This window comes from Schistocerca cancellata, chromosome 9 (genome assembly GCF_023864275.1).
Source record: "Schistocerca cancellata isolate TAMUIC-IGC-003103 chromosome 9, iqSchCanc2.1, whole genome shotgun sequence".
Lineage (NCBI taxonomy): Eukaryota > Metazoa > Arthropoda > Insecta > Orthoptera > Acrididae > Schistocerca > Schistocerca cancellata.
Window position 1 is genome coordinate 192,750,753 of NC_064634.1, and position 13,701 is coordinate 192,764,453.

At 38.8% G+C, this 13,701-nt stretch overlaps 1 protein-coding gene across 2 annotated transcripts in view; it reads right to left on the bottom strand.

Annotated features, from left to right (window-relative positions):
- LOC126100347 (protein I'm not dead yet-like) overlaps positions 1–13,701 on the bottom strand; it is a 246,832-nt gene that overhangs the window by 39,330 nt on the left and 193,801 nt on the right. For both annotated transcript variants that reach the window (XM_049910958.1, XM_049910959.1), the window contains exons 5-8: positions 9,028–9,149; positions 3,725–3,853; positions 3,376–3,498; positions 2,835–3,035 (exon numbers count right to left, since the gene is read on the bottom strand). In XM_049910958.1, the coding sequence (XP_049766915.1) occupies positions 2,835–3,035; positions 3,376–3,498; positions 3,725–3,853; positions 9,028–9,149 (575 nt within the window). The remainder of the gene's footprint in view (positions 1–2,834; positions 3,036–3,375; positions 3,499–3,724; positions 3,854–9,027; positions 9,150–13,701) is intronic.

Here is a 13,701-nt window from a genome sequence, read left to right on the forward strand (position 1 = left end):
TCGTATGCGTGTTTGGCGCCGTGCAGGTGAGCGCCACAATCAGGACTGCATACGACCGAGGCACACAGGGCCAACACCCGGCATCATGGTGTGAGGAGCGATCTCCTACACTGGCCGTACACCACTGGTGATCGTTGAGGGGACACTGAATAGTGCACAGTACATCCAAACCGTCATTGAACCCATCGTTCTACCATTCCTAGACCGGCAAGGGAACTTGCTGTTCCAACAGGACAATGCACGTCCGCATGTATCCCGTGCCACCCAACGTGCTCTAGAAGGTGTAAGTCAACTACCCTGGCCAGCAAGATCTCCAGATCTGTTCCCCATTGAGCATGTTTGGGACTGGATGAAGCGTCGTCTCACGCGGTCTGCACGTCCAGCACGAACGCTGGTCCAACTGAGGCGCCAGGTGGAAATGGCATGGCAAGCCGTTCCACAGGACTACATCCAGCATCTCTACGATCGTCTCCATGGGAGAATAGCAGCCTGCATTGCTGCGAAAAGTGGATATACACTGTACTAGTGCCGACATTGTGCATGCTCTGTTGCCTGTGTCTATGTGCCTGTGGTTCTGTCAGTGTGATCATGTGATGTATCTGACCCCAGGAATGTGTCAATAAAGTTTCCCCTTCCTGGGACAATGAATTCACGGTGTTCTTATTTCAATTTCCAGGAGTGTATAATGTAGTGTGTCACATCTGACATAAGCAGTTATACTTGGAAATGTATTATGCAGTCAATTTACATTTTATATTTCATTTAATGCATTACAAGCAATGCAAGTGTCATGTGTAAATAGACAGTAATGGCTCAATGTAAAATGCAGGTGAATGTGTAAAAAATGATCTCAGAGGGAACTTACAGTATTAAATTTCTTATTGTTCAGATGGAAAACTAAAAACAAATAAACATAATTCAAAGAAATCTTCAATGTGGCCTTCCACAGGGCAAATCTTCAGTGTCTTCCACTTGAATTGGCATGATGATGTTTGCAATATGGGGACATGCTTTAACATGAAGCAGCAGCATGGAGCTTGGCACACCGTTCCACAACGGTAGTTTTCAACTGACATGCTGCTGTCACATCTGACATAAGCAGTTATACTTGGAAATGTATTATGCAGTCAATTTACATTTTATATTTCATTCAATGCATTACAAGCAATGCAAGTGTCATGTCTAAATATACAGTAATGGCTCAATGTAAAATGCAGGTGAACGTGTAAAAAATGATCAGAGGAAACTTCATTCTCCAATGAATGTCTGCTGGTATTTGTCCTTCTGCAGCCAATAAAAGTGCATTGAGGTGACAAAAGTCATGGGACACCTAATATCATGTTGGACCTCCTTTTGCTGGTGCTGTGCACCAGTTCAATGTGGCATGGACTCAACAAGTCAATGGATTCTCCTGCAGAAATATTGAGCCGTGTGGCTTCTATAGCAGTTCGTAATTGTGAAAGTGCACCATTTTGTGCATAAACTGACCTCTCAATTATGTCTAATAAATATTCAGTGGGATTCATTTTGGGCAATCTTGGTGACCAAATAATTCACTTTATTGTCGAGAGTCTGTTTCAAACTAGCTGTGAACAGCTGTGGCCTGGTGATGTGGCACACTGTCATCCATAAAAATTCCATCATTGTTTGGGAATGTGAAGTCCATGAATGGCTGCATATCATCAATGATTAGTTCAATTGGACCAGAGGACCCAGTCCATTCTATGTAAACACAGCCCACGCTATTATGGAGCCACCACCAGCTTGCACAGTGCCTTGTTGACAACTTGGATCCATGGCTTCGTGGAGTCTGCACCACACTCATACCGTAACATCAGCTCTTAGCAACTGAAATTGGGACTCATTTGATCAGGCCACAGTTTTCCTGTCATCTGGGTTGGACAAACTCAACATTCATGCCCAAGAGGGGATTTGAAACCAAACCTCGGAGGGAGCCTCGACTACCTGCCAGCTGCCCCTGTTGAACAAGGGGAGGGAGGAGGACTAATTTCTTCCTCGCCACTGTGGCAGCTTTTATGTGGGTAGACTACCAACTATATGTCCACCAAAATTAATGGCCACCTCCAGTCTGTAACCAAGAAAAAAATGGTCTGCCCATTGGCACAAGATGATGCTGAGCCCAAATTGCCTGAATTCAGTGGCTGCTTCACAACCCTTGCTATCTGGACCTTCTCTCCAGCATTGGCTTTTCTCAACTACACAGATGGGAATTATCCTTGAACACATCCTTTGCTCCCATAATCCTCCTGGCCTTTGTCTCCAGTAACCCACTGCCCCGGCACTCCTTGCGTAACAGTTTCCCCTTCCTCTGTCCTCTCGCCCTCTCCCATTCTATGTCTCCACAGATCTTCATCATATGCTGCACCTCACTGGCAACAGTACCCACTGGCAACAGTACCCGTGTACTGTGTGCCAGTCTGTGTAACTGCCTCCCCTCCCTCCAGCATTCCTATCCTGCACACCCGTTGCCTCCCCTCAAGCCGCTAGCTACTGGTTCCCAGCACCCTCTTTCTTCTTCTACCCACTCTATCCAACACAATCCAAACCCAGTCCACCTGCCGAACTGCAGTAAAGGCATTGTGTTTCTAGCTGGCATAATATACATGCACTGGTGTGTGTGTGTGTGTGTGTGTGTGTGTGTGTGTGTGTGTGTGGGTGGGTGGGTGGGTGGGTGGGTGGGGGGTGGGGGGGGGGTGAGAGTACGAGCTTTAGTTTGTCAAAGGATTTCTTCCAGAAGCTAGCAAAGTTTTTATTCTGTTTTGTGGTTGCCTTTCAGCTATTTGAAAAAAAATATGAATATTCAAAATACTTACACATTGGAGATATACTTGGCCCAGCCAGGTATAAATTCAGGTTCACGGAAGAACCACAACAACACAATGGCAACAAACAGAAACAACACAGAGCCTTCGTGATATGTCATAGGACCTAGTTCACTGTATGACTGATGGATAACTTGACGGACAGCCTTAGCATGTTCTTCTCCTTTCTTCTTTCCATTATCTGTTTGTTTTCTGCAACAACAAATATGACAGAAAATCTAGAATGAAATGTATGATACTTTGATTGTTTTAGAGCAGTAATACATTAATTGAACTATTTAAAATACAGACTGGAGATCGTATACATGATATTTCTTCTTTTTCTTCTCTCTCCCTCTCTCTCTCTCTCTCTCTCTCTCTCTCTCTCTCTCTCTCTCTCTCTCACACACACACACACACACACACACACACACACACACACACACACACACACACACACAACAAAGAACTAACGTAATACACCACGATCAACATAAATTTTCCTTTTCCATACTCTAATACATATATTTTCCATTGTAATATTTACACTCACCTGAACAACCCCATGTAGAGGACATTAAGCCACATCCATGCAGCAGTGACAGACAGGAGCATTAATGGAACACAGAAAATCATCCAGCTTGCAAAATTTATGCCTTCAGCTTCAGGGAAAAGGCTGTAACACACCACAATATTGTTGAAGTCCTCTATTGTGGAGTAAACAAACATTAAAATCAGTTTGAAATGAGAAGACATTTTTGAAATGTCAATTACGAGAGCATTTGAAGTTAAGGCTGCAGATGATTATATCTTTTAGCTAAAAATGACTAATCAGTGATGACTTTACACATTGAATTAAATGAGAAGAGAGAAAATATTCTGTACCATTAACAGGAACTTACCTGTGGAAAATACCCTTGAAGGTAAGATTTGTTCCAGTTCCTGTAAGAGTTCCTGTACCTCCAAGGTTAGAGGCATAGGCAATGCCAAGGAAGTAGCAGATGGTTTCCTTATCTGGGCGCTTCAGTTTGCTGTTGAAGAACAAACTTTTCAAATGATTTTTTTTTAACAGTTCACATCAAGACAGGTGCTAAGTCACCATGACAAAAACATGGCTAATACGTGTTATACATAATGACTACTTTTATGGTTTTCTAAATGAAAATACACAAATAAAATTTCTGAGATAGAGAAGTCTTTTTCAAGTACTTAATAGCTTGGTACATAATATACTCAACATAATATAATAAATGGTTCAAATAATATGATAAAATTAGTATCACCACTTTGTCCTCTCTCTCTCTCTCTCTCTCTCTCTCTCTCTCTCTCTCTCTCTCTCTCTCTCTCTCTCTTTTTCTCATTCCTCCTCATCCCACTGCCCCTACCCTGACTACTTATTTTTTATTTTTATTATTATTTTTTTTAAGTTGGTGTCTGACATGTAGCTTGCATGTAATCTGGGATATACACATCAATTTTTTTTTTTTTAAATACAGAGATGAACAAAGCCGCTTCCACATCAGTATCAACATCTGTCAAAATTTGCTGAAGAGGGGGCAAGATACTAAAATGGCAATCTTCTTATATAACTGACTCAGTGAGCTTGAGATTGTGCCATGATCCAAGAACTAAATTTGACAGAAAGTTGACTCTCAAATGAGTGATAGTTATCAGTTCAGTACATTAAGGTAAAATACCTAAACAGTTAGCAAATTTCAGTAATATGTGCGAAGTGCATTCTTTTATATTATCCTTATGGATACACTACCATCCTTTTGATTTAAATATCAGAAACCAGCACTTTCATATGATGAAATCCAGGATGTCCAATGACCTAGCAAATAAAACCACAAAATATTCAGCAGATCGATTTGTGTTCACATACTAATTATGTCAGACTGACATTGGAGACTATACTAAAAATATACTGGTTGTTATAAAAATATATACATCAAAAATTGTTTGTTAATATTCCTTTAAGTGAAGAAACTGGAAATGAACTTTAAAAATCCCTTATTCAACTTTGATGCTAGAGCACTTTGTTTGTTTAGAAAACATCACATCTACTTATGTTAATGTATTTATTGCCTCACTTTCATGCCTCTACTTTTCAATGTCAATTAGTATAACTAAAGTTGGACAAAATGTGTTTTGAAAGCTATATGTTTTTAGGTTCTTTGATTAAAGTGTATCCCAGGGCCAGCTATGACTGGCTAAAGATGGGCTACCTCCCAAAATCACTCTGACATTGATTCAAATTTCAAGATTTGAACAGGCAGTCCTCATCTTTCAGGTTTGACACATTATTGTACAGTAATGACAACTGGATTGCAGAATTCATAACTCAATGACTGCATGTTGTGCTATGTTGCACCGATAACAGCTGAACTGCAGAATTCATAACTCAGTGACTACATGTTGTGCTATGTTGCACCCCACAGAGTTGAGAAAAGTCCAAATTCCTGGAGAAGACATCTTTGATCTAAAAATTTTAAATGTTTTCTCTTTTCTAGTGCACAACATGGCATTTTTCCCAATGATGCATTTGGTTGCATACATGATACATGATGTACAGATGTACATGACAACAGTATAGCCTGACAGTGATCTCCAGAGTCCACTGCAGTAACTCTGTCATGTAAAACAGAATGCTGACTCGGCAAGCCATCATGGGCCTCCTTTGCCCATAGACAGGCAGAACACTACTGTTGTCATTATGTTCTGCAGCTAGGGGAGTGCTGTCCTTGTGGGAATTGGAGAATGCCAGCCAGGCATGTGTGCTGCAGCCATACATATGTTTGCTGGGGATTGACAACAGACACCAAGCTCCAGGATGATGGACAGCCCCTTCTCAGCTTAGTAAGGACTGTGTCAGAAAGGGACAGAAAGGAGATTGTAAATTTGATGTTGGCAATGTTCTGTAAAGGTTTGCATCTTTCTCGACTGCAGGACAGCAGCAAAACTGTTGCAGTCCTGATTAATGTTAAATCTATGGCTTATTAAAACTGCAGACAACCACTGATCGAAATCCAAGAAAATTCTGCAATGAATAAAAGTCCTATACCCCAGATTCCAGGAGGTGACAAGACCAGTTGTTATGTTAACTGAGAAAGAAAATTAGCTGGTGATTGTCCATGAAATGTGTATACTCAGTACTTTGATCTGAAGCCTCATTATTGTTTGGGTGGGAAAGAAGTTGTAGTAGTTATTTCCACCTGCTTGTAAAATCATACCTAAATGAAATGCTGACTTTAATTAGGACATTATCATCCAATTGGGGAACAGCACCTGTACTTTAGTAAGTGGAAAGTAATTTAAAATGTGTACATATTACTATAACAGAATAACTAATCAATTATAATGAAATCATGATCCACGTTATTTAAGAAGCACTGTTTAATAGAGTGAAGTTATCAGTCCAGTCCAAACATTTCTTTGGGTATGTGCCATCCATAAATCCCAAACAGGTGTTGGACACAGACTAGACCTAGGAGCATTCATTGTTCATGTGGCAAGGTCTCAATAACCAACCTTCTATACTCTATCTCAATAATCAGATTAATATGTAGTTGATGGAAATACTTGTATGATATTTGAATGCCACAACCACTGACCATGGATATTCAGTGAGTGCACATGCAATTATAGAAACAGATTCTTTGAAATGTTGACTGAGTTCTGCGTAATCTATGCCACATCAACTCCACTCAATATTCAGAAAACCCAGAGACAGAGGGTTTATTTTCACTCGTTATAATTATATTCACTGAGACTATCTTAACATATGTTATGTATACTATCATCATGTCTGAGACCTGAAGTCAAAAGCTATGAGATATTTAGTGGGTAATGGAAGATATATATCAGACAGACAGATAAGAGGCCATAGGAGAGGGAGTATTCATTGCAGTTGACAAAAATATTGTCTCTATTGATGTCGAAGTGGAGTGTGACAGTGAAATCGCTTATAAAAGGCTAGGTGAAACTAAGTTAATTGTTGGATGTTTTTATTGGCCACCCGACTTTGCTATGACTGTTCTAGAGTAATTCAAAGAAAATCTACAGTCAGTAGTAAATAAATACCCAGATCATGCTATACTAGTTGGAGGCGACTTTAACTTACCAAGAATAGACTGGGATGTCTATGGATTCATTACAGGGAGGGGGGTGGGGTACAGATGCAGATGGACAGTCAAGTGAAATACATTTAAACATGTTTTCTGTAAACTATCTTCAGCAGCTAGCTTGGCAGCCCACACAAAATTCTAGAGTAATTCAAAGAAAATCTACAGTCAGTAGTAAGTAAATACCCAGATCATGCTATACTAGTTGGAGGTGACTTTAACTTACCAAGAATAGACTGGGATGTCTATGGATTCATTACAGGGAGGGGGGTGGGGTACAGATGCAGATGGACAGTCAAGTGAAATACATTTAAACATGTTTTCTGTAAACTATCTTCAGCAGCTAGCTTGGCAGCCCACACAAAATGGAAATGTCTTAGACCTTGTAGCTACAAACAGCCCAAATCTTATTGACAACATCAGTACAGAAATGGGGATTAGTGATCATCATGTCATTCTAGAAACTATGGTTAACAAAAGTTTTAAATCAGTCAAGAAGGCTAGGCGGAGTGTCTCTGCTAGATAGAGAAGATATGCCGTTGTTCATCTCACTTAGAGAGTGACTTGACATCACTTAGCTCCAGTATGATGGACACAGAGGAATTATGGGCAGAGTTCAAGCAGATTGTATATTATGGTCTGGAAAGTTACAGTTAGTAAGTAGATATAGGATGGAAAAGACCCACAATGGTTTAATAATGAAATATGGAGGGCGCTGAGGAAGCAGAGGCTATTGCACTCTTGGTTAAAAAGAGAGTGCACAAATGATGATAAATAAAGGTTAGTAGAGATTGATGCATCTGTGAAAAGATCTATGTGTGAAGCATACAACAACCACCACCATCAACTAGCTCTAAATGTGAAAAATGTGAGTTAATGCAGATGAGAAGAAAAAACAAACCTTTAATGTTCAGATACAGCATTTGTAGTGTCCTGCTTGACACAGTCATATCCTTCAAATATCTTGGCATAATGTTGCAAAGCGATATGACATGGAGTGAACATGTGAAGATTGGGGTAGGAAAGGTGAATGTTTGACTTCAGGTTATTGGGAGGATTCGAGGGAAGTGTGGTTTATCTGTAAAGGAGACTGCATATAGGACACTGGTGTGACCTATCCTTTAATATTGCTTGAGGGTTTGGGATCCATGCCAGGTCCGATTGAAGGAGGACATCAAAGCAATTTGGAGATGGGCTACTAGGTTTTTTACCAGTTGGTTTGAACAACACATAAGTATTGTGGAGATGCTTCAGGGACTCAAATGGGAATGCCTGGAGGGAAGGCGGCCTTCTTTTTGGGGAACACTACTGAAAAAATTTAGAGTACCAGCATTTGAGGCTGAGTGCTGAATGATTCTACTGCCACCTACATACACTGCACATAAGGACCATGAGGATAAGATTTGAGATATTAGGGCTCATTGAGAGGCATATAGACAGCTGTCTTTCCATTGCTCTATTTGCAAGTAGAGAAGGGAAGGAAATGACTAGCAATGGTACAGGGTACCCTCTACTGTACACCATACGGTGGCTTGTTGGGTATCTATGTAGGTGAAGATAGAGATGTCCGACATTGCTGACCTCGATATATGCCCCAACCTGCCTTAATAGAAAGTCAGAGGCATTTTTCATTTTCTTCATCTACCTTTGACCAACTATGACCAACTAAGGTCAATTCATAAAACTCTTCTTAACATACTGTAAGCTAGCTTCCTTCATTTTAATAAAAAATGTCAATCACGGTGGAAAAAATGAAGAAAGATCATAGCATACTATTCTGCTGATACCACGATCATTATTAATGAACTAGACAAATAACTATTATCACTTCACAAAGATGCTTTGTTTCAAATCAGGTTTTTGCATTAAATTGATAATCACTTCCACAAACTGCCTTCAGCCCATAAATACTTACAAATAAACATTATGCAGAAACAGAAGTAAATCTATGATATTTACAGTTATATTAGAAATACACTGTGTTTGTTTTCTGCGTTATTACTACACTAAAACTGATACCATTCAACATTTAATGTACTTGTAAGTTATTGTGTTCATTATTATGCTGAATTTGAACTCACTCAAGATCACTCTTCAGCACAGTTGACTTCCGGCGAGTTTCAGGATCATATACCCCGCTGGCTTCCTCTGAATCTGCAATGGCTGGAACCTGAGAAGTTCGTCTTGCCTCTACATCTTCATGCTGCAAAAACACATTTCAAAATTTAATGGAGTTATTTCTCTTAAGTCAGAAGCTTAATTAATTTATCAAAACACCCAGAACCAGTGAATGTATCAGACAAACAAATTTAAGATACTTTGAGAAAAAAAAGACACCTGGCTGTATTCTATTTTTCGAATGTAATGGTATTCCTGGAGACAAAAACATCTTCTGACCAAGTACTACAAAAGATTTAGCAAACAGTATTCATGTGAAATGCAGTTCTTTCTTTTCAGAGATGATTGTGTGGGTGAAAAAAAAGAAAACACGTAGGTATTTTCTGAAAAGAGCTCAACTCAGTACCACACTTTTGGTTAATTACTATGTACATGAACTTGAGGAGCAACTTCTGGATTTGCTATTGGTTCAAATGGTTTTTAACTGAAGGAACACAGTATATTCTCCTGAAATGTAACACTCAACATGAATGGAGATAAATTTGGATTCCCCTTGTTATGTGTGTCAGGACAACATTCATTCTCACTACACATACATAAATGATCTGTTAGAATGTGTGCACAGCACACTCAGATTTCTTGGTAATGATCATTTTCTGTACCTGACAGCACAAACATTATGATATTCATTGTGTTCTGTAGAGCACATCAGAAGGAGAACCTGCAAGGATGTGGAACAAGTCAAGGTATACATTAAAAATACATGAAAATCACAAAAACTCAATTTGTACCCTATATTAACTATAAACTATTACTGGTAAACTGCTCAGTGTTATTCATGATTCTGCCAGCTAAATTTAATGAAGTAAATTAAAAAGAATACTGCTACTCTGAGGAAAAAAGTGCTCAGTTATGCTAAATAGCTGCTGCTCTTCACTTACTTGCAGTTTAAAATTTACTTGGCTACTTTGCTGTTTTCAAAGATAATAGTTACTTACACCTTTAAACACTGACTTCTATTCTTTCTACTTTCACTACTTGTCATGCTGCTTTACAATGAACAATGCTACTTGCTAACTTTTCACCCATGAATCTAGATATCCATCCAATTAGCAGAAAGATTGGGTGATGAGGCACTTTTCAATTTTATTTTTAAGTGATCGGTATTTCCAATTTCCTGCTTTACATTAGATGGGAACCTGTTGCATACCTATGCAGCAGAATACATAACTTCAATATGAACCTTAGACAAGGAGCTGAAGTCTATATGAACACTGTTTTTGTTCCATGTATTGTGTGCATCACAGTTCAGCTGAAAATTATTTTTATTATCAGCAGAAAATCATTCTTGTGAAACACAACTAGCTCTTTATGCTCATGAAGTAATTAGTGCTATCACAGGGGATCCAAACTGATTCAATATCTACAGATTTCCACATGGCTTTTGACACCAATCCTCACAAGCAACTTATAATTAAAGTGTGTGCCTCTGGAGAACTGTCTCAGTTGTGCAACTTGATTGTGATTTCCTGTCAGAAAAGTCACAGTTCATAACTGATGTAAAGTCATCAGGTAAAGCAGAAGTAATATCTGGCATTCCCCGAGGAAGTGCTGAAGGCTCTCTGTTGTTCCTGATCTACATAAATGATTTAGCAGACAATCTGAGCAGACCTCTCAGATTGTTTGCAAGTGATGCTGTCATTTCCCATCTTGTAAAGTCATCAGATGAACAAACTGAAATGCAACATGATTTAGACAAGATATCTGTATGGTGTAGAAAGTAGCAATTGACTCTAAATAAAGAAATGTTTGAAGTCACCCACATGAGTACTAAAAGGAAACTGCTAAATTTCAGTCACATGATAAATCTCACAAATCTAAAGGCTTTGAACTCAACTAAATACTTAGGGATTGCAATTACAAATAATTTAAATTGGTGTGATTCTTCAGTTTCTTCCGGAGTATTTGTTGATTGAACAGTCCATGGGTGTTCTGCTGCTTCATAGTGCCATAGTCGATCACACACCCTCAGGAGCTCAGTTCATCAGTGCACCCAATGATGGCAACATGTCTGATCACCGAAATATTGTGCCTGTTGGACACTATGAACCAGCAGTATACCCATGGACTGTTTGATCAACTTAAATTGGAACAGGTACGTAGATAATGTGGGGAAAGCAAACCACAGAGTGTGATTTATTGGCAGAACACTTAGAAAATGTAACGGGTATACTAAAGAGGCTGCTTACACTATACTCGTGCGCCCTCTTCTGGAGTACTGCTGTGTGATGTGGGATCCACATCAGACAGAATAGACAAAAGACATCAAAAAGTTCAAGGAAGGGCAACTCGTTTTGTATTGTCGTGAAATAAAGGAGAGAGTGCTACGGATATGAAACACAAATTGGGGGTGGCAGTCATTAAAACAAAGCCATTTTTTCACTGTGGCGGGACCTTTTCATGCAATTTCAGTCACCAATTTTCTTCTCAGATTGTGAAAATATTTTGTTAGTACCCACCTACATACGAAGTAATGATCATCATAATAAAATAAGAGAAATCAGAGCTTCTGTAACGGAAAGATTTTAAAAGTGCATCTTTCCTGCATGCTGTTTGAGAATGGAATTGCAGAGAAGTAGCTTAAAGATGGTTGTTAAACCCTCAACTACGCACTTAATTGCGAATTGCAGAGTAATCACGTAGATGGAGATCTAGATGTATCAACAAAATTCATTACAGAGTAAATGCATTGGGAAATGATTGTAAGAATTTCATGATCTTTAAAAAGGCTTCTTCAAGATGTTTTGTTATGTCCTTTGAACAATATTCTTACTGCTTGCTTGTGCTCAAGGAACACAGTATTTACTATAGGTATGTTTCCACAGAAGATAATTCCTTAAGATAACAAGAAGGTAAAATACGCAAGGGAAACAAACGTTTGTCATTTGGTTAGCACAGTGAGAGATAAGTCTTCATTACTTTATCTATGTGTTGCCTCCATTTTAACCTTTTATCCACCTGAACCACATGGAATTTTACTTTAAGTGTATCAAGTAGTGTTTGAACGTTACTGGCTACTTCTGTTGCTATGGGACATCCCTTGTCTGAAATCACAAAATATGAGCCTTGAGATTACGACTTTATAGTTGGTTTTGAAGTACTGGTAGGCCTATTCATATTAAATTGCCACAACAGTGAAAGAAGAGTGATAAATTTCCAAGCAGAAACTTTCCTCTGAGATACAAGGTTTGATACCTTAAGATTTGACTGTTACAAGATATGAGGTTTTCATACCTTGATACAGAAGAACTAAGCATATCTGTGTTGAGATATCAGGTTTTTCATCTTATTCGAGATACATTTCTTAATGTGTAGAAATATGAACTCAAAACTACCAGTTTTTGAATAATGGTATTCTGCTGTCTTAACGATGATATCTGATTTTCCCACAATGTGACCTGCACACCAATATCTGTAGCATCACCACTTGTAGCTCAGTATGTCAGTGGTTAAGCAATGTGAGGTGATATGTGTTTTGAAAGGTTTTACAGAATGCATGATGGCCATAATACCATAAGCTCTAAAAAATCCACTAGAAAGAGTAGTGATACCAAATTCCTCCCAACTAAATAATGCCCAATCTGATGATTTGTATTCTCTATAGAAAAACTGGGAACCTACACAACTGCTAAGTATGATACCTGCATATATGAGGCTTTGGTCACTTGGCAACTGGTCTGTTAATTGCACTCATCGATAAGTACCAATGAAATGTGAACTGCATCAAAGCTGGTTGATTACCAGTACCTTGGACACATCAAACACCATATTTCCTATTTGTCACAAGACACAGCATCACTTACTTCATCTCATCTCAACACTACAAAATGTTAGTATTGTGGCAGTGGTTGTGCGTACTGTTCTGAAACACTATCAATTATTTCCATCAATATCAGTTACAAGTAACTTCAATTTCATGCTAAGCTACTGACTGTTTTACGGTCCATCAGTTATTATTGACATTGTACTACAGTGTACTAATATCTGTCTCTCTTAAGCCCTCATATAAGAAAATAGCAAATATAGTGTCCAGAAAACCGGACAAGTGCAAGTAGGACTCATACTCTGAGGGCTCCTTACAAACTTATTTATGTATATAGATAATAATAACAATATTGTATGGCTCAGTGGCCCGGTGCAAGTCTTTCTATTGGGCACCATTTTGGTGACTTGCACCAAGGGACTGCAGACCTTTGTATGTGACATACATTTCAACTTGATATGTCTACCTGTTCCTTGGCAAGAGGGATCTTAACAGCCAGGCAGACAGACAGACTGACAGATGGACGGATAAAAAAGTGATTCTATGAAGGTTCCATTTCAACCGACAGAGGTATGGAACCCTAAAAATGATGTATACCTAGTTAGACACTCATGCTGCTACTGCGTTCTCCACAATGTGTTATTATATACCTAAAAATAAATTGGCAGCTCTTTAAAATACAAAGACTTCACATTAAATCTTAATCCTATGACATTTACTTTCACATTTTACTTGGAGAATTAGAAAGTCTGCTTCTGAAAGATACAATGAGTCTATATTTAATAATATATGATACTGGCTGCAGCCATGGTAA